The sequence below is a fragment of the Chiloscyllium plagiosum genome, unplaced genomic scaffold, assembly GCF_037043375.1.
Source record: "Chiloscyllium plagiosum isolate Xiang-an unplaced genomic scaffold, Cpla_swu_hap1 HiC_scaffold_23, whole genome shotgun sequence".
NCBI classification, from domain to species: domain Eukaryota; kingdom Metazoa; phylum Chordata; class Chondrichthyes; order Orectolobiformes; family Hemiscylliidae; genus Chiloscyllium; species Chiloscyllium plagiosum.
In genome coordinates this window covers 47631380-47657646 of record NW_028270161.1, presented here as the reverse complement: position 1 = coordinate 47657646, position 26267 = coordinate 47631380, and the positions used below count along the sequence as shown (strand labels likewise).

General features: G+C 38.5%; 1 protein-coding gene across 7 annotated transcripts in view; it reads right to left on the bottom strand.

The window, feature by feature from the left end:
- Positions 1-26267, bottom strand: part of bpgm (2,3-bisphosphoglycerate mutase) — a 74992-nt gene that overhangs the window by 37911 nt on the left and 10814 nt on the right. For 4 of the 7 annotated variants that reach the window (XM_087999635.1, XM_043713564.2, XM_087999636.1 and 1 more), the window contains 2 exons: positions 21487-22128; positions 96-5563 (listed from right to left, as the gene is read on the bottom strand). In XM_087999635.1, the coding sequence (XP_087855761.1) occupies positions 5364-5563; positions 21487-22084 (798 nt within the window). In that variant the 5' untranslated portion in view covers positions 22085-22128 and the 3' untranslated portion in view covers positions 96-5363. Of the gene's footprint in view, positions 1-94; positions 5564-21486; positions 22129-26267 lie in introns of those variants that run through there. The other 3 variants (XM_087999638.1, XM_087999639.1, XR_015761169.1) reach the window with 2 other exon arrangements.

The window sequence follows — 26267 nt, the reverse complement described above, 5'->3', positions numbered from 1 at the left end:
ATCATCGCAATTTGTTTTGACTTATTCAAATGTAATATTTGAAGAATCAGGGAACATCTTAAAAAGGTACCGCACAGGAGGAAGCCACTCAAATAACCCTACTCTTCTGCTCTTTCCCCACAGACTTGTGAATACTTTCCAAGTATTTGTTGAAATCACTTCCAACACACTTAGTTAGTGTTGTCCAGATCATAACTCATTGTGTAATTCTTCTTCCTCACACTGGCAAATGAAGTAGAGACAATTATTTTAAGTCTATATCTTCTAGTTACTATACTGCCACTGGGAACAGTTTCTGCTTAATTGACAGTGAAGTGAGCATGACTACTTTCAACATTTAAAGACATTTGTCTTGAGTGTTATACCAAGGAGCCCTCGTAAAACTGAAGGATCTGGGGCAAGTTTGGGTGGACAAGTGGAAAATAATTCTGTCACACAAGTACCAGGCAATGACCATCTTATCACAAGATTGTATCTAACCACATTCTCTTAATACTCATAGGCAATACCATAACTAAAATCTCCCATAAATCTCCTGAAGGGCTCTTCATTGACCAAAAGCTCAAATGAACTTTTGTTCATTGACCAAAAGCTCAAAAATGACGTAGTTACTAGAGATGGCCAGTGGCAAGGTAAGCTGTTATGAGTGGCTCAATTTCTGACATCCCAAAGCCTCTCTACTACCGACTAGATATAAGACAGCGGTGTGGTGGAACATTTTCCATTTGTTTGAATGGGTGTAGCCACAGCAATGGGCAAAGCTCAACACGATCCTGGATAAACCAGCTTGCTTGATTGGCAACCAATAAATATTCACAACCTTCACCACCAACACAATATGGCTACACTGTTTACTGTCTACAGCATGCACCATAGGAAATTACCAAGGCTTTGAGATTTTCTTGAATCTCATTACTTTTGCCACCTGTAAGGATAAGGCAATATATAGGATAGGACATCATCTTGTTTCAAGCTGCAGACCATGCCAATTTGGACAATTAACTCCATTGCTTCATAGTCACCGAGTCAAGATCTCGAACTTCTCTCCGACAACACCATGAGATACCTTACCACATGGACTTCAACAATCTGAAGTGACCTATGGCAAAGAGGTGTTGACAATAAGTACTGGTGTTGGTAGTAACATCCAAATCTGGAGAACATTGTTAAAATTGTTTTTTTAAATTTCTGATTTAAACACTTAAGATTTGGTAGGTTACAATTAGGTTCAATATTACCCAGAATTCTCATTACCTGTTTCAAATCGTGAAAAAAAAACAAGGTAACTGGCTCAATCCAAAGACAACATTTGCACACTTAATTATGACAACTATTAATAAACATACAAAATGTTAATGGTAAAAGTTAGTGATAAACATCTACTCCATTACAATCAATCCAAGTTTTAATAATGCACTCGTCACAGCAAACCGCTCATGCTCTTATAAAGTCATACCAGACTTGAAAGATAAACCTTAAAAGTTCATGATATCTGTTATTCAAAATTTACAATCAGACTTTTTGTGCTTACTTAGATAAAATAGCAGATTTGAGATGTGCTGTTGAAATAGACTGAGGGAGATCATTCTGTCTCCTCTCCAGGAAGAAAGAACAGGTAGAACATGTCTAGATCAAAGTTACCAAAAAAGTATTCATTTAGTTGCTTCTTCAATTAAATTACGAAGTAAAGACAGTATTACTATAGTAGAGTTTATAACAATGTAAAACATTTGCATAATAAAAGATCTGCATAACATTATGATCTGGATCAATGTCTAATCAATAGCAGAAAGATGATTGGTTTTGGTGATGTAATTTGTAATTCAGCTTTAAATGAACAAAAAATGGTATTGACAATACATGCATCCTTCCTGAAGAAGGGCTCATGCCCGAAACGTCAATTCTCCTGCTTCTTGGATGCTGCCTGACCTGCTGCGCTTTTCCAGCAACACATTTTCAGCAATACATGCATCTATATAGCTTGAGGCACTAAACCTTCTTCATAAATTTACAGTGGAGGGGTCAAATTGCACAATAATAGGACCTGCCAAATTATAGCTTTTTTCTGATTAAAAAGTCCATATTGGAGAGACATTCTGTATTCAAGAATAAGAATCGTTTCAATATATTGTGCTAAAGCAGTGACCAGATAAGGACCTAAGAATTAGAAAAAGGAATAAACTATACATCCTCTAGAGTGAACTTGCGTTTTTCAAAATCATTGTTGATCTTTGACTTTAACTCTACTTTTTCACCTGATCCCCATAACCTGGATTTCTCTGAAGCCCAAATCTATATCTATCCCAGTCTTGAATATATTCAATGACTGAGCATCCACTCATGTTTGAGGTAGAGGACTGCAAAGATTTAATGATCATGAGAAAAAAAATCTCAACTCAGTCTTTAACAATCAGAAAAAAGGGTAAATTTGACAATTCCGGTGTGCTCAAAGGAACAAGATATAGGTCAAAATATTATAGCAACTTGCTACAGTCTAAACTATTAGGTTTCTCATTCAGAGTAAAGGATGGTTGAATTTAGTAGTTAACCTCTAACATTTAGAATGAGCTTGCCTGAAGAAATTTCAAATTTACTTCCTTTGAGCATTTAACTGATGAAGATGTAACAAATTATTCAAAAGATTGCATCTGGTGAATGCAATATTATAAAAATACAATTACATATTTTTATTATACATACCAAACTGTAATAACTATTTTGATGCTATTCTACAGCATCAAAAGGTAGGCTAACTATATTCAATACTTTTGCACACTGTACTAACTGTACAATAAATGACAAAGCAATAATTGAAATATTATGTTCAGATTGAATGTTCTAAATGGTGTCCACAAAATATACTGAAGATAACAGCAATGTAGACCGGAAGTAAACTGAATAGTTTTGATAATACAGCCATCATATATATCTCTACCAAATTAAAAATACTGAAATACAATTTTATAAAAAATGCCAGTTGTTATACATATATTGTTAAAATTGCATGTTTATACTCTTCTCAGGAGCTGGACATCCTGGCAAGAATGACATTTATTGTCTAACCCTTATTGGATCTTCTTGAGCCACTTTAGTCCATGCAGTATAGTTTCTGGTTCTATTCCCACTTTTTTTGCAGTAGTTAGATTCAACTGTTACGCTTGCCAGGCCACTTCAGAAGCATTTACATATGGGCCTGATTAGGAAGAATGGCAGAATTCTTTCCCTTAAAGACGTTGATGAATCAATTGGATTTTTAATATCAACCCAATAGCTCTAATAGTCACTTTTACTGATATTGATCTGATTCTTATACTAACTATATTTTAAATATTCAAACTGCCATTGTTAGATTTTAACTCTCATTCGTTGGATTATTTATCCAGTTATGCATCAGATTGATTAATTTTTATTGTTCAATTTTTATTTTTACTTTTATTCAGTAGACATGATGTGAACAGTTCATACAGTAAATGAAACAGCAATGAAAAGGGCACCTTGGAGCTTATATGTCTGTAACATAATTCAATTGACAGTAAAATACAGGCTTCCATCCTTTTCCATCTGTGATTTGAAGTACACCACATTACAAAGATAAAGTACATTGTTAATACACTGCTATCCATTGAGTTGCTCTTCATCCTTCATAGAATGAAGTCTGCATTATACTTCTGTCCCAAAAATATTAAGTACTTGCCGGTTATAGTTCAGCAAGCATGAATGGCCCTCCATTTCTTCATCCAAGTGCTCAATGATCTTAAACCAGCCTTAACAAGTGTTACAATGGACATTCCTGATGAAGGGCTTATGCCCAAAACGTCAACTCTACTGCTCCTCAAATGCTGCCTGACCTGCTATGCTTTTTCATGCCATACTTTTCGACTCTTACAATGTATATGTTAAAAACAAGACAATGTAACATGGGTTGCTAAATGGCAATCGAGGCATGTGTGCATGTGCGCCCTCCATAATTACCTCTATCAAGAAGGGTTAGCTCAACATAAATGAAGTAACAAATCCAAAGGCTATCCTGACCTATACAGCTCAGCACTTCATGAGCTAAACTTAACTGAAACATGGATGCTGAAAACACAGGAGGTATGAATACTTATCTTCAACTAATTTAACTATAATACAATAATATAAAGAAAATTGCTAGTTTTCTATTTTCAACCATTTGAGAAGTTACTTAAAACTCAAAAAATGTATACAGCTTCATAAAATCAAAACAAATTGATATTGTAAACTCAAATGTAAAATGCTTTGGTGCTATTTCTACTGCAGACTACAGTACAGTAGCATTCTCCCATACTTCAAGGTATTATTTCCTCAAGATTTCTACATCACCAACTACTGAGCACTCCATGTTCAAATTGCATAATGGTCACTGCCTTTTCAATGAATTTCCATTGATACTGTTGGAATTAGATTACAGATAATTTGATTCAAATAGCAATTAATACACAATTAAGATCTAAGGAGGCAAGGGCTCTTGACACTTCTCTATTTTCTTCAATAAGTAAATGTGGCACATTGCAATATATAAACTTTTTTATACTGTAATGTCTTATTTGCCAGTAATGTCTTCAAGAAAATCTTAAAATGTTCTGTCACTTTTAGGCTTCCTACAGGACCCATAAATCTTTACTGATTACTTTTTTTCCTATTACCGCTCTCCATTCTTTCTGAATCAACTATTTGAACCTTATCAGATCAAGAAAATCTGTTCAATTTACCCGACTCCTGTTCAAGGAAAATAATCATTCTAGCACATACAATTTATCTTCCTAATAAATGATCTGCTAAGGCTGTTTGAAAAATGATTGGCATACTGGATAAGGCTCAGATTTTGTACTTTTGGGACATGTCAAGCAGAGGGGCATGTCTTCATAATTTCCAAGGCCCAATGTAATCAAGTGACCTTTTACAGTTAATGAGCTGCAATTAGAGCTTCCCTGTGATGCAGATCTAAGCAGCGCAACTCCTATCATCTGTTGAAAAGCGCACCTTCTGCAAACCTGAACTAATATAGCTGGGCTCTCACAACTCACATTATAAAATATGATTAACATTCTTAATTCAGCCTTGTAAATTTTACTTAAAGAATCCTTGGTACAATAACAAAACTATCTTCCTGTATATGAAAACCTATATAGTTCTAGCTTTTTAAATAAATTAGCCTTATTAAGACATCAGTGCAAAGCAGCAAATAATAGTTCAACATATTTCACCAGTGCCAAACCTAGGACATGCTCACCAACTGCAACAGATCTATACAGAATGTTCCAAACAAAATAAACTTCTCCTCCAAATAGTTTTTAAATGGTTTCTAACTACATCTCCCTTCCAAAGTCAATAATTGAGAGTTAATTGGCAGAAACAGGTATGTTCTTTCCTGGAGCAGCTGCCTTGCCCTGATCCTCCACCTTTTTGATAGCTGCCTGGATGGCCTCCTGATTGCCTAAAAATCTATGTGGTCTAACTGGATGAAGGTTTTCATCCAATTCCAGAAGAACTGGCACCCCAGTCGGCAGTGTCACATTAACTATTTCATCATCTGGGATACCTAGAGGGGAAAAGAAGAGAGAATTAATTAAAGGTACAAACTGGATGACTGAGAGAAGATCGTGAGGCAAGTCTGCAAATATCACAAAAAGGAAACCACTAAGAGATCTCCAGAAATGTTATATATAACATTGGTAACCACAGTACCAAAAAAGGCAAATGATCCAAATGGTCACGCTTTCAGTGGCACCTCAAGGAACTTGGCAATAAAAAAAATCTCTATTTGGCTTTACATGATTCATGTCTGCAATTGAGAGACATTGCTCCAATAACAATCTTATATTTCAGAATTTAGGGATTAGGCAATTGAAAGCATGGTTAAGAATAGTGTGGTTTTTAAATTTGAGGATAAACAAGAAGCTTGAACTGGAGAAGCACTGCAAATCTCAAGAATTATCTAGCTAAAAATATTATTTAAACGGAAGGCACTGAATGGATCAGAAAACAGCTTGGAGAATTTTAAAATCAAGTTCACACTGTACTGGGAGCCAACATAGGTCAGTGAGTACAGGGCTAAAGGATGAACAGAACTTGGTTACCAGTTAGGAAAGTACATTTTTGGATGAGCTCAACTTAATAGAGGATGGAAGGTGGGTTGCCAGCTGGGAAAGCATTGGAACATTCAAGTCTGGATGTAATAAAATGCATAGATGAAGGCAGTTATAAGTAGGGATAAAATTGATTGATATAAATAACAGACAGATGTGGTCTTCAAGGACATTGAAATACAAGGTTGGAAAGCTCATTTGGAGGTCAAGTATGAAAAAGCTGCATGATGGTACATTATCCTCAGACAAACAATCACCAGAGACAGGGATGAAATCAGAGGCTCGGGTATAGAATTTCTCATGGAGTCCATACACAACACTTCTGGGGTCTTTTTACTAAAATGGTAACTATGTACACTCTAATTGAGAACAATAGTTTTTAAAGGATAATGTATAGTAATCTTGTCAAGACTTGAAACAATTTTAAAACTGGTGTGCCCAAATATTTTGTTTTCACTAATTCTTTGGTTACACATTTGGCAGCCACCAAGGTAGCATAATCAAACTGCAGATACTCCTAGAACTTTGTGCTGATTAAGTATTTATCCAGTACTATCTTAATAAAGATCCACAAAGTTCAAGGAGGACAAATACACAAATAAAAACTTCAAATAAAGTTGAGTTACTCAATCTTTGAGGCTGAATGCAAGAGTAGTTAAATGATTATTGACAATCTTTTTCATGGACTATAAATATTAAAATTATGAAATGTAACTGTCAAATAAAGCTGAAGTTTTAAAAATTGAAAAATATAAATAGGACATAAATATGAAGTAAACAGGCCAATGTTTCAGCAAAAAGATTCCTAACAATTGAATGTGCAACTCACTTAGTTATTGGCTGAATTACACCTCCAGAAGTTAAAAAACAGCAAACTTTCACTGAGTTAAGATAGGTCTATTCTAGTGCAAGCATTTTTTAAAAACACCTCTCTAGCACTGAAAATTAACTGTTACAAATGTGGAATATGAATCCTTCATAAGACCATAAGATATGAGTTTAATTAAGACATTTGACCCATTTAGTCTACTCCACATTTGATCATAGCTGATATGTTTCCCAACCACATTCTCCTGCCAATTCAAATGTTAATTGTTGCACTCTGGGCTGAATCTTACGGTTTTTTTGCACAAGTGACAGTCATATTGAGTTTAGTGGAGCAATGTGTGAGGTATCTTGCCATATCTTACCACACTTGCTGCATTAAATAACATTCATGCCACACAAATGCTAAGTAAAGACTATTTCCAACAACAGATTCATTTTGAATCAAGGTACAATATATCAATTTCTATAGTAACTAGGATACAGATCAGCTAATTTCTATTTATGAAGCTGATGAAGGCAATCAAAATTTTTTTTAAAAAAATGTTCTCGATTATTCAATATTTTCATACAATTTTTGGAATAGCAACAAATATATTTTTAGTCTTCAAAGATACATAAACAGGACACTTGAAATTTTTAAAATTCTGTAATATGAATTTCACAGATGTGCCTATCGACCAATCATACATGCCTTAAATGCCATATTTTATTAAACTGTCCATCATTGTTAAGCCTGCCAGGACAAGCCAACTATTGTAACACCATATAAAGGCACTTTAAAAATAGCATGTAAACTTAATTTCAGGCTGTTGCTTGTTCTTAATTAAATACAAAATACTAATCTTGAAAGAATAGTTTAAATTTCAATATCTGATGCTGCTTTACAAAACATACTATATATTGTTAGAACACATTAGATACTTTCCCCTCCAGAATGATTAAAAACTTCAGTGATAGGGTGATTAAATATTAAAGCTACAACAAACAGTCAATAGTGCTTAAAATATTGGTTGTATAATAATACCAGTATAACCAATATAATATACCGAAGTAACTCTTCAAACATCTAGGCTGTTTATAAATATAAAACAGGAAGTATATTTAACACAGAAAAAAAGAAATTGTAAGTATAATATGCTGCAAAGCTCCAAAGTATTACAGAATAGTATAGAAAGATTGAGAATATTGATGGCAAGACGTATATGAATTTATAAATCTAGGAAGTTATGTTTTCAGCAAATAAATCAATGCTCTATATAAAGATGCACCTGACTAACTATGGAAGCTAATTTGGAGGTGGAGAGAGGATCCAGTGACTGAAAAATGGAGTGTTTTTGGCTAGCATAATAGGCTAAGGAGTTAACAGGGCATGCTTCAACCCTGGTAGCAGAAAGTGAATGCTGTCCTTCTTTGGAGATCTCTACCGCTGACATGCACAGATCTACTGCAGCTCAGAGTGATGAGATTTTCATCTCTAACTTTGTCCTTACTTAAAATATTGGATGGGCACAACTATATCTCACAAACAAAACAGTGAAAAATAAAGTTGAGGATAATGGAGCAACTTTTCAAATAGTTGGATAGTTTCCTTTCCACTGACTGTAAATAAAGACAAATAAAACTGAGAATATTTTAATGTTAGACTAAATATTTGAATTTCAGTCTTCATAACATAAACTAAGGTTAAATACTGCCAATCAGCCAACTTCATTCTGCTAGTCAATTTATTTACATTAAATGAATGAACATCTTTTGCTTTGGGATCAGCAGTAACTATTCCTGTGTTTTATATGTATATATTGCTTCATAGTACACATAGAAAGTAGATCAGATGATGCTGCAATCGTGATTTCACTTCACAACTTTAGAAATTTAAATGAAAACTATGGTAGGACAGATCGAATTGAGAACAAACAGAGATAAATAAAAAAGGTGCTACACTTTTTAATGTAGACTTATTAGCACAATTGAAGTTGATGGAATTAAAAGTGGCAGCAGTGCCATGGATGTGACATTTTCTAAGAAATACAATCGCACACAATTGCTTTTTTCAGACTGGAATGAAGTATGTTGTCAAGGTGCCAGTGTTGGACTGGGGTGGACAAAGTCAGAAATCACACGACAGCAGTTTATAGTCCAACAGGTTTATTTGAAAATACAAGCTTTCGAAACACTGCCCCATTGCCAGGTGAAGTCTACAGTGGTGTCCCACAGGTGTCAGTATTGGAACTCCTGGTCTCTTTGATATATGGATTTGGCTGTAGAGGGCATTGTTTCAAATATCGCAGATGACAAAAAGCTTGGAAATTTAAGAAATAGTGTACAGGAAGGGCAGAGACTGATAAAATAAGCAGATGTAACCCTATACAAATGGCCAAGAATTTGGAGTACAGGGTGCAATTCCAAAATCTGGGGAGGCGACAGCCTAATGGTATTATCACAGGACTGTTAATCCAGAGAACTAGGTCACATTCTGGGAACCCAGGTTCAAATCCTGCCATGGCAGATGGCAGAATTTGAATTCAATAAAAATCTGGAATTAAGATTGCCAGGGAACAAAACCCCATCAGGTTCACTAATGCCATTTAGGGAAACAGACGGCCATCCTTACCTGATCTGGCCTATGTGACTCTAGACCCACAGCAATGTAGTTGACTCTTCACTGCTCTCGGGACAATTAGGGATTCGTTAAATGCTGGCATAGACAGCAGCACCCTCATCGCACGAATGAACAAACAAAATCAAAATTGCAGTGACAATGTCCTAATAGCTTAGTTGGCTAGATGCCTGGTTTACAATGCAGAGTGATGCCAACAGTGCAGGATCAATTCTTGAACTAGCTAAGATTGCCCTGGAGGTACTATCTTCGTAGACTCTTCACTTGCCTGAGGTGTGGTGACCCTCAGGTTGAACTCTGCACTAGTCATCTCTTTCTAATGAGACAGCAGCCCTATCTTACAAGGCTATGGGCCATGTGCTGGAAAATGGCATTCTAATAGACGGTCATTTTGATTGGAGGACCTTTTCCTATACTGCAGAGCCCTGTGACTCAATGGCACAAAACTTAGAAGAGAATACTGTTAAGCTCCAAGAGATGTGGACTGGCTGGTGGAATGGTCAGACAAGAGACAGATGAAATTTGTTGCGGCGAAGCATGAAATTATTTATTTTGGTGGGAAGATTGAGGAGAGGCAAATGTAAAACAAAGGATATAATTCTAAAGTATTTGTAGGTACAAAGAGACTTGGTGATGTGTGTGCACTGAGGATCTGAAATCTGAATACAGGTGGAAGTAACAAGTTGTAGTCAGGAACAACAATTTAATACATGCTATTACTAACACAGGCAGCAATAAAATGGCTTCTAGGCTGGAAATTGACAATTCTGCTCAAAGCTGCACAAAATGTCTTTTAATCCTGCTAAAAGCTGAACTAACCATAGTCTCTCTCAACAATGATTAGCAGACAATGCTTCCTTCACAGCATCGAAATAACTAGACTAGATAAGACATCCTAACTGACCTTGAAAGTGCAGATGCAGAGGCTAGGATCGTGAGATAAGAGTACTTGAACGTTGGAAAAAAAGATTGGTTCCCAGGAAATATCATTGGGCTAAGTTGCTGTCAATAAAGTCATTTCATTAAAATTGATTGGTAATTGCTTGAATGTGTTCTGTGATTATGGCCTATACCTCTCTCAAAAAAGTATTATGATGTTTTTGTCTTGAGCCATGTGCGCAGTTTCTCTGAGGAACACGGAACGTGTACCTGGCCAAGATTGAATAAAGTGTGAAATCTTACAGAACCAGACTGAATTGCTAGTGTTTACTGACCTATCGTGGAACAGAGAGACACCTCCCACCCCCCACCACTGTCCAGATCTTCAGCACCAATCATTGAAGGTGGTCAGGCAAGTTAAGAAAATACTGAAAACAACAAATGCTAGAGATCACAGCAGCTCAGACAGCATCTATAGAGAGAGAGAGCAAGCTAACGTTGAGACTAGGTGACTCTTTTTCACAGGTCAAGTGAACAATTGAGGGGACAGCACTTATGCTATAGTTTTGGGTGCTGATGATGGGAGTGGTGGGTGTAGGGTGCTGGTGGAGAAAAGATGTTCGTAGTTCAGATTAAGTGATCGGAATGTGAGAATAGCAGAACAATGCTGTTTCCTACCAGACTTGAAAGGGGAGACACTGGGATGGGGAAGGGATGAAAGGACATGATAACAATCTAAAAGAAAGGGAAGAAATGATTCACAATTTGAAGGTGTTGAACTCAATATTCTCCAAGTTCCTTCATCCTTGTCGCATCTGTTTGGATGATGCCTCACTCTAAAACAGAGCTGCGCTCATGGCTTGCTTTTTCCATGGCTGTGGTTTCCCACCCATTGTGCTTGACAGGTCCCTCAATTGCATTAACCTATCACCCATGCATCCGCCCTTGCCCCTTCCAATCACTCACAACAGCATGATCAGGTTCCCACTAGCCCCTTTATTCAATGGATCATTCTCTGCCATTTCAGACAATTCCAGCAGAACACTATCACCAAAAGACATCTTCCCCTCACTCCCCCGTCTGTATTTCATAGAGATTGTTCCCTTCAGGACACCCTAGTCCATTCCACAACCACCCTCTCCATGGCACATTCCCATGTAATTGCAGAAGGTACAAGACCTGCCCCTTCACCTCCTCCCTACTCACCATCCATGGGCCTGAACAGTCTTTCCAGGTGAAGCACCTCTACCTTCTCCAATCTTGGGTATTGTATTTGCTGCAACCAGCATGACTATTCTGCATTGGAGAAACTAAACCCAGACTGGGTGACCACTTTGCGAAACACCTGCGGTCTGAATGCAAGCACGACCCCAACATTCCTATAGCCGGTCATTTTAACACAGCATCCTGCTTGCATGCCCACATGTCTGTCCTCAGCATGCTGCACTGCCCCAGTGAATCACAGCGCAAACCAATGAACAACATCTCATCTTCACACTAGGCATTTTACAGCCTTTGAGACCTAATATTAGAGTTCAATACCTTCAATTTGTGAACCATTTCTTCCCATCTTTTTAGCTTATCATGTCCTTTCCCCACTTCCACTATCCCAGTATCTGGCCTTTCAATTCTGGCAGGAGAGACACCATTGTTCTGCCACTCTCACATTCCAATGACTTAATCTGAACTATCAGCATCTTTTCTCCACCAGCAATTCACCAGCCACATCCTCCCCCACTGCTGTCCCCCCCACACTTCAACTCATCTCTGAAGAGTCACCTAGACTTGAAATGTTAGCTTGCTCTCTCTCCATGGATGCGGTCTGATCCATTGTGATCTTCAGCATTTGATGTTTACAGTAAGATTCCAACATCTGCAGTAGTTTCTCCTAAATTAAGAATAGTGGCAGGCAAGGCTTATGGGATCATGGGTTTTTTAAATAGGAGCATATGATATAAAAACAAGGAGGTATGATTAATCTGTTCAAGACCATTGGTCCAACCCCAACTTGAATATTGTAGAATGACGTGAAGGTATTATTTGAGGATACAGGAAAGATTTAGGAAAATGGTTCAGGGATGTGGAACATGACCACACTGGAGAAGCTGGGACTGTTCTCCTTGGAGAATGAAGGTTTTGATAATTTCAGATCAGAATAGATAAGGAAACATTTTATTCCCATCAACAGTAGTGTCAAGAATCAGAAGACACCAATTTAAACAGTTTAGCAAAATAAGCAATGGTGACATGACAATTTCTCTTTCATGCAACAAGTGGTTGGGATCTGAAATGCTCCGCTTGACAGTGTTTGAGGTTCAATCTAAGCCTTCAAAAGAGCATTGGATAATTATCTGAAATTATTACATTACAGGGAACTAGCAAGCAAGTTGCTCTTGCAGAGAGCCAACATGGACATGATAGGTGGAATGGATTATTTCTGTGCTGTATTAGTTCTGTGAATTTATGAAATGTAAAGTGATGCATGTTTGAAGCAAGGCTAAGATAGACAATACAAGGAGTACAATTTTAAAAGAGAAGGACCAACATTTACATTACCATCTTGCATGAGCTCCAGAAGGCTCAAACCACTTTACAAGCAATGAAGTACATCTCTGAAATGCAGTTACTATTGTAATGTAGGAAACAAGGCATCCAATTTGCACACAGAAAAATCCCACAAATAATGATTGGGTAATTCTTCTGTCTCTGATAAAGTCTAATTTGTAAGATGTGGCTACAAGCAGCACAGTACAATCACAGAACTTCGCTGGAATGTCAGCTTATATATTTCAGCTTCGAAGTCCTGAGGTGGGTCTCAATTCCACAAACTCTGACTCAAAGACGAGAGTGCTATGACTGAGCACCAGTTGACACTGACCACTTTAAAGAAGAACGGTGAGGCTTGAGAAATCTCAAAAGTCTTGTACATTATAATAGCTGATAAAATCTCAATATACTGGATCCCCAGCCTTCAGAGCGGGGAAATGAAAGATGTTATGCCAACCCTTGATCATTCACTGCTGAGGCCTCAGCTGCAATAAATATCAACAGGATTTCCCAGTTTTGGACTAAGTGAGAGTGTTTCTTGGAGATATCTTGCAGCTCAAGGTTAGAAAGCATGCCAAAAATCTTTCTTTAATCAAGTAGTTGAATGGGTTTGGGAGGAATCTTTGCTGGAATTACAATTTGGCAGCAGGAAGTCCTGCAAAATAAGAGTTGCTGGCCTATCAAAGATTCATAGTTCCAAAGCTCTACAGATCCATGCAGAGGCCATGTCCAATACTAGAACACCACTTCACTGAAACCTAGGATAGAGGATCACTGCAAGAAAAGTAGGTGGTGTTTGGGGTGGGGAAGATTTTTTGGGGTTGGAGGTTGAGTGGAGGTGTGCAAGAAAGTTGGAAGCAAAGGCAGACAGGATTGTCACTTAGCACCCTTCCCCCTGCATTAGGTTCAGTTCTGTGATCTTATGCAAATTATGCAGACTGAAGGAACACCCTCTTTCCCCTTACCCCACTAGTTCAACTTCAAACTGACAGTCAGTCCAGACTGGTTTACCAGTTGGGCAGGTTGACTCTCTAATTCCACTGGAACTATAATATTGCAGCACATGGCAGGTGGGATGAGGCTTTTAAGTGCCTCAATTGATGGTGGGTTGGGATGGTTAAGCTTTGGCCTTCTCACTTAGTTTCCTGTGACAGAAAAGCAATGGGTAACTTCTCAATCCCAACCACTCAATTATAGTCCCTTCCCACCACTTTCCTCACCCACTCTTCAGGAGAGGGAGATTCTACCCATTGTGTCAAATTCTAAGCAACACCTGGATAGATGTAAAGGACTTGGAGGGGGTGCAGCGGACATATACAGAATAATAGCGAGGAAAGCCTGCTATTAAGCAGAGAGATAGAGGTCCTCAAAATTTTGAAGGGCTTAAATTGAGTAAATTTTAATACAATAAGTTTAAAAAACTATTTGGCTTGAAGAGGGTCACAGTGATCACAGCACATGGTTTGCAGGTAAATGCCAAAAAATGAGGGGAGATGCAAAGAAATAAAAACAAAATACTGTGGATGCTAGAAATCTGAAATAAAAACAAAATTCTGGAGAAACTCAATAGGTTTGGCTGCATTTGTAGGAGAGAGAAACAAAGTTAACATTTCAAGTGTGATACGATTTCTTCAGAAGAAGTGATTTGAGTTAACAGAACGTGTGGTTGAGTTGGCAGAATATCAAAGGTCAGGTTTGAAGTCAGTTCCTATTTTTCTCTCAAGGGTGGGACAGAATATGCAGCAAGAGCCCTCCAGAAAACACAAAGTATTTCAAGAACTACACTATCATTATGTCTTAAACAAGTGCATGCATAAGGGTGCATGATGTTACGACTCTAGTGGAAGAAATGCTGTTAATCAAGCCCCATTATTCATAAACTATACCAAACATGTAAAAGTCTTATTTACTCACTAAAATGGTCAGTTTATTTCACTTTAATACTGTTATCTAGAAGAGACTTTAGCGACGTTGCTTCAATAAACTGAATAATAATTTTTCATTAAAATCAAACTTATTCTTTAAACAAGAGACTAAGGATACAATGCAACCAATAAAGTATATTCCTCTAATTTCACACATACAAAACAAGATGAGAGCTCTACAACAGTATTATGGATTTGAAAAAAAAAGGCAAAAGAAAAAGCAAAAGCAATCTTGTAGGCCAAGAGCTCAAATTTATAAGCTAGAATGGGTTGACATTTCACAGTTCCTTTGATTTTCCTCTGATGACATTTAATTGTTGATAGTTGCAGAATGACAAAGTCTTAAAACCAGACTTTGGATGTGAATAGGAAACAGGAATTTTGATGTTTGAAATTTTGTCAGTTTTTCTTTCAGACTGCTTCACTGTAGAATAAAGAACTTCCTAGCCAGTTTTGTTTTGAGGATTATTCTCTCACCAACTGAGAGAGGGAGATAGTGATGCTTCTCCTTTTAACTTCTCATTTCCAAGAAATCACAGGACAAATTCCTCTTCAACCAGTAATATCCAAGCAATTCCCTATTCCAATTCCTCAAAATCCATAAACGTGTGTTCCTAACACTGCATAATTTCCACACATCGAAATCATCAAGTACTTCAAATTTATTGCTGCATGTTGCTTAATTCCCAAAAAAGTATAACTTATAAAAATTTATGCAATTCCTGACTTCCACATCTATTGAAGGGACTTATATCTGCCTTTGGTGAAATATTTCCTCTTCCTCTTTCATTTACCACTGCTACTGCTCACCCATGCTCAATGTACTATCCAGTATGCCATTTCTTTGAACTTCTTAGGATGGATGGCTATATGCTGGTGTTTTCCTCTGTGAAATGTACTGCTAATGTGCTTGATGAGATACTTTCTGCCTACTGAGAATGCTTGTTGCAGATTCTGTCCCATCCATAGATAAAATAATAAGCTCCGGCATTATCATTTGACGTGGAGCTACAACATTTTACACTGCTGTCTCCACTGTTGGGGACACAGCCATATTGATCCAACTTGCTTCATTACTTATGGTCAGCTTAATGTTGTTTCTGAAGCTTAATGTGTCAACATTTGCTGTGTTCAATACTCTCACGTATTTTTCATTTCTTCCAATACCTGATATGGGACGTGGAAGTTGCTAACTAGGCCAGCATTTGTTACTTACTCCCAATTTCCCTTCAGAACTGCTGCAGTCCATCCAATGTTGGATACCAAAATGATCATCAGGGAATGGAGTTTCAGGATTTGGACCTAGTTGCAGTGAAGGAATGGTAATAAATTTATAAAACAGGATGGTTCAGGGCTTGGAGTAGAATTTGCAGGTGGTAGTGCTCCCATATATCTGCTGCTCTTAAATAGGTAGCAAGAGTCATGGGTTTAGAAGGTGTTTTTGAAGAACTTAAGGTGAGTTGCTACAGTGCATTTTGCATATGGTAAGCATTGTTGGGAGAGAATGTGCATGTTTATGACGGTAGATAGGGCACCAATCAATGATGTTAGTTAGGTCAGCACCAGTTTGGAAGACTAAAGATTTGGAAATGCACTGAAAATTTGTCAGTACTAAAAAAAGGTGCCATACTGTATGTCTTAGTAATAATGCTACCTTGTCAGTTTAACAAGTACATATTAAAACAAACTGTACGAATGGCTGATATCAAAAATAGATATTTCATTCCTATTTTTGCTCTAACTCATGCAATGTTTTGTCTACACACTATATATTTAGTAAGCTGTTTGGAATGTAACAAATTGTATTCTGTTGTTCATTGAGAAAATTTTTTAAAAAATATTTATAGTGCTTCATAATATTCTCAAGATGCTCCAAACTATTATTTCTACCAAGTCAAGAATTTGAAGTTATTTAAACAAATGTAGTGACCAACATGTGCAAATCAGATCAGAAATTAATCAGTAGATATGCCCTATTATCTGCTTTCAAGTGTCAGTGGTTGTGGAATAAATTTAGCAAGATTCAGGTAAGTCCAGTGCCTAAAATTTGCCATGCAATTTGTTTCTTCAGATCCACCGGAACAGGAAAACCAGATTTTAGTTTAATGACTAACTTGATATTCTGGATAGAAATACAGTATAAGGTCACATTCATTTTGAAGCATTGGCCTACAATTTTACGACTAAAAAGAGGGGACAGTGCTGCCAAAGTGGCACTATGGACAACCAGCTTAAGGTTTTAACAAATTATACAATTTAAAGAATTCTATTTAAAGAAAAGCTTTTTTTTTAAAAAAGTCCTAGATTGAATGGAGGATTAGATTTATGGGATTATCTCATACCAACAGGTTAATTGCAGTACTTCTGCAAACTGCAACCTATTAATAAAGCAAGTAGTTGCAAATATGGCCTCGGATGTTCTTCCATTTCTAAATGTCACAAAGTTCATTTCAATCTATCTGTAACACAAGCTCTATGGCATATCCTTTGTACAATGTATACTTTTAACAGATTAGAGGTTCAAAAAACACATTTTAAGATAAGGATTCCAACAAACCAGACAGCCTTTATAAACCAGAAAATAAATGATGCAATACAAAGCTGGACATGATAAATATTGGCCTTCAGCACTGCAATGGTACTGCAGTTGCTTTATGTCCCCAAACCAGAGAGGGAAAAGAAAAATCAGAAATAGATTCAGTGACACCAGTGGAATGTACGTGTTCAGCACTGGCAGATCTAGACTAAGCCTTTTACCTGATGTCTGACCAACTTACAACAGGCTGTGGGACTTGTACCTAATCAAAGACCACATGGGTGATACCGGCAACTGTGAGATTGTGTTCTGGTATTGAACAGGAAAAAAAATTGGGAAAGGAGCACAATTTGTATTTTGATTTTCATTACTGTGAACTGGTAATATTTCTACTTGATTTGTTTTGTTGAGCTTCTTTCCTCCCACACGATATCAAGAAACGGTTAGAGACACTGGATGCTGCAAAGACAAAGGGCCCTGACACTATTCCAGCAATAGTACTGAGACGTACTCTAGAACATGTCACTCCCCTAGCCAAGCTGTTCTGGTACAGTTACAAAACTGGTATCTACCCAATAATATGGAAAACTGGCCAAGTGTGTCCTGTACATAAAAAGCAGAACAAGTCCAATCCAGCCAATTACCACTCATCAGCCTACTCCCGATCATCAGTAAAGTGATGGAAGGTGTAATCAAAAGTGCTTTCAAGCAACTCAGCAATAACCTGATCAGTGACACCCAGTTCGAGTCCCACCAGAGCCACTCAACTCTATCTCATTATAGCCTTGGTCCAAACATGGTCAAAAGATCTGAATTCCAGGGGTGAGGTGAGCGTGATAGCCCTTGACATCTAACCTGTATTCGACAGTGTGACATCAAGTGCCCTAGCAAAATTGGAATTAATGGACATCAGGGGTGACGGTTGGAGTCATACCTCTCACATAGGAAGATGATAGTGGTTTTTGGAGGTCAGTCAGCTCAGCTCCAGGACATCTCTGGAGGGTTCCTCAGTGTAGTGTCCTCGACCCAACCATCTTCAGCTGCTTCATCAATTACCTTCTCTCCATCATAAGGTTAGAAGTGGGGATGTTTGCCAATGATTGCACAATGTTCAGCATGATTCGCAATTCCTCAGATACTGAAGTCGTCCAATTTCAAAGCAACAAGATCTGAACAATATCCAGGCTTGGGCTGACAAGTGGCAAGTAATGTTCACGCCACACAAACGCTAGGCTGTGACCATCACAAATAAAAGACAATCTAACCACTGCCCCTTAGCATTCAACATTGTGACCATCATTGAATCCTTCGCTATCAACATCCTGAGGGTTACCATTGACCAGAAACTCGACTGGACTCAACATAAACAGTGGCTACAAGAGCATGCCAAAAGCTAGGAATACTGTGGTGAGTAACTCACCTCCTGACTGGTCAAAGCCTGTCTGCCATCTACAAGGCACAAGTCAGGAGTGTGATGGAACACTCCTGATTTGCCTGGATAACGGCAGCCCAACAACACTCAAGAAGCTTTACGCCATCCAGGATATAGCCGCCCTCTTGATTGGCATAACATTCACAAGCATCCAATTCCTCCAAGACTTGTGTGTTGGAGGAATTGGATGCTCCAAGATGTGTTCAGAAATTCACCAAAGATCCTCAGACAGCACCTTCCAAGCCCGCAAACATTTCCATCTAGAAGGACAAGGGCACCAGATACATGGGGACACCACAACCTTAAAGTTCCCCTCCAAGTCACTCACCATTCTGACTTGAATATGTATCACTGGTCTGTTGCAGGGTCAAAATCCTGGAATTCCCTCCCTAATGGCATTGTGAGTCAACCCATAGCAGATAGACTGCAGTAGTTCAAGAAAGCAGTACACCACCACCTTCTCAATGGCAACTAGGGATGGGCAATAAAATGCTAGCCAGCCAGTGACACCCACATCCCACTAATGAATAAGGAAAAGGAAAACCCTCATTTTCTAATGTTATCAGCATAATATTCTTTCTTTTTTCTCTCATATTCATCCAGCTTCCCCTTAAATGCATCTTCTGCAAAGCTCAAGCATTCCTAATGACAGTTCAAAAATAAAATTTCTTCTGACTTCCTTATTTGGATTTACAAGGGACTACTTTAAATTATGACCATGGAGTTGATATTCAAAAGTGGAAAACAGGTCTATCTATCAAGCCTATTCATAATCTTGAGGAGATCTACAGGATATCCTTCAAACTTCTCTTTCTAGAGAACAGTCCCAGCAAGTATGATAGGTATAATTATAATTATGATAGCAGGCACTGCTCGTTTAAAATGGGAGAAATTCCACTGGGTAAACTTTAAAAGATAGCAAGCAAACCTCAAAGTCTGTGCCAGAGAATCTGCCAATAAATAAAAAGGAAAAGAGAACGTTGTGCCAATCAAATACTTAAAATTAATTCTTGAAAGCATTTTCAGCCATCATTTGTTTCCAGTCAACGACTTGTGCTCTTTTTCCTCCACTGAAGATAATTTGGGCATTCCTGAGTTACAGAAGCCAAGTTGTTGTGGACATAGGGAGATCTCCAGCAACAACAGTACTATCAAAACCTATTTAGGGAACTGAACCAACATAAGGGTGTCTGCACAACGGTGATAAAAATCAATACATTAAAACCTCTAAACAATTGTCGAGTATATTGCTACATGATTTATTTATAGCTTTATTGGCTTTTTCATGGACACAGAATTTCCCCAAATTGCTCAGCAAAATTAATGACCTATCCAATCCACAGCTTTATCTTTCCCCTGTACTCCTCTGCGTCCCAGACAGCTGCTGTGAAAGAGCACCCCAACTACTCTTTCTGCAAGGTTATAAGTCTCCTTCTTCAAGGACTGCAATTTCCCCTCCAATGTGGTCAACAATACCCTCTAATGCATCGCCTCCACTTCCCGCACCTCCGCCCTTGAACCCCACCCCTCCAAATCGCAACAAGAACAGAAACCCCCTCACCTTCTACCCTACCAACCTCTGGATACAACAAATAATCCTCCGCCATTTCTGCCACCTGCAAAAAGATCCCACCGCCAGAGATATACTTCCCTCCCCACCCCTTTCTACGTTCCGCAGAGACCATTCCCTCCGTGACTCCCTTGTTAGGTCCACACCCTCCCACCAACCCACCTGCTACTCCTGGCGCCTTCCCCTGCCACCGCAAGAAGTATAAAACCTGTGTCCACATCTCCCCCCTCACCTCCATCCAAGGTCACAAACTATCCTTCCACATCGGACAGATTCTCCTGCACCTCCATACATCACCTACTGTATCCATTGCTCTCAAAGTAGTCTTCTCTACACTGGGGAGGCAGGATGCTAACTTGCGGAACATTTCAGAGAACATGTCTGGGACACACAAAAAAACCCTACCGCCCTGTGGCCGAACACTTCAACTCCCCTTCCTACTCTGCCAAGGACACACAAGTCCTGGGCCTCCTCCACTGCCACATTCTAGCCATCTGATGCCTAGAGGAAGAACACCTCATCATTCACCTCCAACCGCACGGGATCAATGTTGATTTCACCATTTTCCTCAACTCCCCTCACCTTATCTCAGATCCAACCCTCCAACTTGGCACCACCCTCTTGAACTGTCCTACCTGTTCATCTTCCTTCCCACCTATCTGTTCCACCCTATCACCCTTTACCTACCTATTGCATTCTCAGCTACCTTCCCCCAGCCCCATCTCCCTCCCATTTATCTCTCAGCCCCCTTACCACACCCACCCCCACATTCCTGATGAAGAACTAATGCTCAAAAAGTCTCCTGCTCCTCAGATGCTGCCTGACTGGCTGCGCTTTTCCAGCACCACACGTTTTTACTCTTTCTGTAATCCATGTAATTCTGTAATCTGTAAACCTACTAAATAAAAAAGACCTAGTGGAAATGGATGTCAAGAATTTAACTGTCTATTTCAACATTTCATGGCAAAACACAACACGTTATAACAACTTTTAAATCATAATGCAAGGAAATTTTAAAAATTCCATAGATATATTAGTTTACCTTCTAGATGTTTAAGAAGAGCCCTGGCACTGTTTCCATGCGCTGATATTAGAATGCATTTCCCTTTTTTTATTTCTGGCACAATTACATCATACCAATATGGCAGCAGTCTATCAAGAACCTCCTTCAAACTCTCAGCTTTCGGTAGTTTTTCTTTTGCAACATCACAATAATTGTATCTTCGATCATTGTAAATTTCGTGGAAGTACGAATGAGATTCATCAATAGGAGGTGGAGTGATATCATAACTTCTTCTCCAAAGCTTAACTTTCTCTTCTCCATGAATTGAGGCCAACTCTGCCCGATTAAGACCAATTAATGCCCCATAGTGGCGCTCATTAAGTCGCCAAGAGCTCTCAGTTTGCACCCATTCTTGCTCCATCTCCTGCAGAACTAGCCATGAAGTTTCTATGGATCGGCTCAAAATAGAGGTAAACACAAGATCAAATTCAAATCCGGCTTCTTTTAGGACCTTTCCACAGGTTTGAGCTTCTTTTATACCATTGGGAGTCAACCTTTGATCAACCCAACTGCAAAATCGGTTTTCTTTATTCCACGCACCTTCACCATGCCTTAGCAACACCAACTTGAATGTCATACTGATCAAATGTGGTTAACTTATAGGGACAGCATCAAAGAATTCTGCAAAACAAAATAAATAATCTTGAGTTTTATGTAGTCTTGCAGTCATCGCAGAATGGATAATCAGCACATAACATACCAAAAGTATATTAAGCTTTTAAAAGCACAGTAATAATTACATTTCATAAAGATAGGAGCAGAATCAATGTAGTTATTCAAATATATGATCAACACTACAGTAGACATAATAAATTTGCTATTCTGGATCAAATCAAAATGGTTAAAACACATGTTGTTACTTTTTCATCTGAAGTCATACTTTATTAACAAATAACAAGCAAATAATCCATGTTCACAGAATGTAGTATAGTAAAACCTAAAAATCAAACTTTCAAATCAGACATCTCTTGGCTAATGAAGGTTATTCCCTCTTTCCAATCAGATCCCAATCTACGCCACAGAAACAGCAGAGTCAAAACAAGGACGTATACTGCCAACTTCCAGTCAGATATATGATTAGATTACTTACTGTGTGGAAACAGGCCCTTTGGCCCAACAAGTCCACACCGACCCTCTGAAGAGCAACCCACTCAGACCCATTCCCCTACATTTACCCCATCACCTAACACTATGGACAATTTAGCATGACCAATTCACCTAACCTGCATATTTTTGCACTGTGGGAGATAACTGGAGCACCTGGAGGAAACCCACGCAGACACGGGGAGAATGTGCAAACTCCAGACAGACAGTTGCCTGAGGCAGGAATTGAACCCGGGTCTCTGGCGCTGTGAGGCAGCAGTGCTAACCACTGTGCCACCGTGCCACCCACATGATGTGGCAAAACCAATAAAAAAAGAATCTGAAGATTAACTCAGTATGAAACATTTCAAATGTCATGGTTACCTGAAAGCCTTGACAGAGGAACAAAGCTAGTTTCTAACAAAGATAATACTTTTTTCAATCATATATATGGCAGCCAATTATTTTCAAATAAAGATCATCAACTACTTAAATCTGAGAAGTATTGGTCACACAAGTTTTAGGAATATTTAAAAAGAGATGTAGCAATGTGAACCCTTTGGTTTACTTTGCATTCCCAAGCAAATAATTCAAGCCAGCTTCAGGCAATGCAGTCACAGTGATTAATTTTTGAAGAGTCAGATGAAGAGATATATAACTGTACGTATACACACAGTTGTCAAGAGGAAGTAAAGTTTGCATAGGGATATGGACAAAAGTTGAGTGAATAGGTAAATATTTGGTAAATAGAGTACAACATGGATAAATGTAAACATTTGAATCAGCATGGCTTTGTCAAGGGGAGATCATGCCTAACAAATCTGCTGAAATTCTTTAAGGTGGTAACAAGCAAGTCAGACAAAGGAGAGCCAGTGGACATGATCTATTTGGATTTTCAGAAGGCCTCTGACAAGGTGTCACACAGGAGGCTGCTAAATAAGAGCTTATGGTGTTAGGGGCAAGGTATCAGCAAGGATAGTGAATTGGTTGACTGGCAAAAACCGGCTGTGGGGACAAAGGGGTCTTTTTTTCAGGATAGCAGCCAGTTACTAGTGGAGTTCCGGAAGGATCAGTGTTGCGACCACAACTATTCAAATCATGTGTTAACAATCTTGATGTAGAAATTGAGGGCATTGGGGCTAGAATACAGATAACACAAAAGATAGGTGGAGGGACAGGTAGTACCAAGGAGGTGGGAATGACCTGGACAGGCTAGGTTATGAACTGAGGTTATGAACTTTATTAAGATGAATGAAGGCCTAGACTATTTTCTAAATGGAGAAAGATATCAGAATTCTGAAATACAAAAGGACTTAGTTCAGAAATTTCTGAAGGTTAACATGCAGGTTCAATTGGCAGTTAGAAAAGCAAATGCAATATTAGCATTCAATTTGAGAATGATAGAATACAAGAGCAGGGATGTACTGTTGATGCAATACAAGGCTCTGGTCAGACTGCATCTGGAATATTGTGAGCCCTATATCTAAGAAAAGATATACTGGCTTTGGTGGGATCCAGAGAAGATTTTTAAGAATAATCCTAGGGATGAAGTGCTTGTCATAGAAGGAGCAATTGAGGACTCTGGGACGTACTCGGAATTAGAAGGATGAGAGGGGATCTCATTGAGATTTACAGAATACTTAGAGATCTGGATAGAGTGGACGTGGAGAAGATGTTTCCATTAGAGGGAAAGACTAGGACCTGTGGGCACAGTCTCAGAGTGAAGGGATAATTCTTTAGAACTGAGGGAAGGTGGCATGTTTTCAGTGAGAGGGGGTGAATCTGTGGAACTTATAGCTGCAGAAGACTATGGAGCCCAAGTCATTAAGTACATTTAAGACAGAGTTAGCAAGGGTATCAAAAGTTATGGGCAGGAGGCAGAAGAATAAGCCTGAGAGACATATTAGCCACAATCAAATGGCGGAGCAGACTGGCCTAAACTGCTCCTATGTTTTATGTCCACTTTGGCAGGATAATAAGGAAGAATAGAAAAGCCATATATGATTTAAATGGAAAGACTACAGAGCACGATGGTACAGAGGGATTTGATGTCCAGGGACATGAATCACAAAAATGTTAGTCTGCAGGTTCACAAAGTAATTAAGAAGGCAAATGGAATATTATAGATAATTGCAAGGGGAATGGAATACAAAAATAGGATGTTCTATTGTAGCAGGGTGAGGTGATATTTGAAGTATGTATACTCTTGGTCTCCTTATTTGGAAAAGAAACCTACTTTAAAAGTAATACACGGAAGGTTCACACAGCTCATTCCTAGAATGAAGGGTTAAATTTTGAAGACAGATTTAAGAGTTTAGGTCTGTACCCATTGAAATTTAGAAGAATAAAAGGGTGATCTTATTAAAATATATAGCAAATATGATTGGATAAGATGAATAACCAGATGATGTTTCCTCTGATGGAAGAGAATGAAACCAAGGGACATATTCTTCAGAGTATGATAATGAGGAAGATAATTTTTTTTTCCTCTTCGAGAGAGTTATAGGCTCATACAGTATAGAAACCCTTCAGTCGAACTCATCTGCGCTGACCATATATCCCAATATGACTTATTTGCATCCAGATGCCTTTCAATTGTTATAATTGCACCATTCACACACCATCCTGTGCGTGAAAACGTTACCCCGCAGGCCCTTGTTAAAATCTTACCTCTCTAATTTTGGACACCCCAACTTTAGGAAAAGACCTTAGATATTCATTCTATCCATGGCGTTGTGATTTTATAACCCTCTAGAAAAGGTCACTTCTCAGCCTGCGACGCTTCAGGTAAAAAAGCCTCAGCCTATTCAATCTCCCCAATAACAAACCCTCCAGTCCTAGCAACATTCTTGTAAACCTTTGTCAAACTTGAGAGGTTGCAGCAATCTTTTCTATAGAAGAATGACCAGAATTGTATGCAGTATTCTAAAAGTGGCCTCACCATTTCCCTACACAGCAACGTGACATCCCAACTCCTATATTCAATGCAACAACCAATGAAGGTGAGCATGCTAAATTTCTTCTTCACCACCCAGCATACCTACAAGTCCACTTCCAAAAAATGTGCACCTGCACCCCTAGGTCTCTTTGTTCAGCAACACTCACCAAGGTCCTAGTATTAACTGTTTAACTCCTGCCCTGGTTTGCCTTACCAAAATGTAAAACCTCTCATTTATCTAAATAAAACTCCATTTGCCATTCCTTGACCCAGTGGCTGATCTAATCAAGGTCGCGCTGTAATCTGAGATAATCTTCTCTGAGGTCCACCACACCACCTATTTTGGCAACATCTGCAAACTTCCTAACCATATAGTCTATATTCAAATCCAAATCATGCATATAAATGACGAAAAGCAATGGACCCAACACCAATCCTTGTGGCATTCTGCTGGTCACAGGCAGAGACTGAAACACAACCTTCTACCACCATTCTCTGTTTTCTACCTTCAAGCCAATTTTGTATCCAATTGCCTAGCTTGCATTGGATCCCATATGATTTAATCATACTAATCAGTCTGCAAGGTGGAACTGTGGGCAAACTGTTTGCTGCAGTCCATGTGGACAATATCCGCCACTCTGCCTTCACCAATCTTGTCACCTTTTCAAAAAACTGAATCAAGTTAGTGAGACACACTGTTTCAATATGTTGGTAGATTTGTGGGCTACCATGGTGCCTA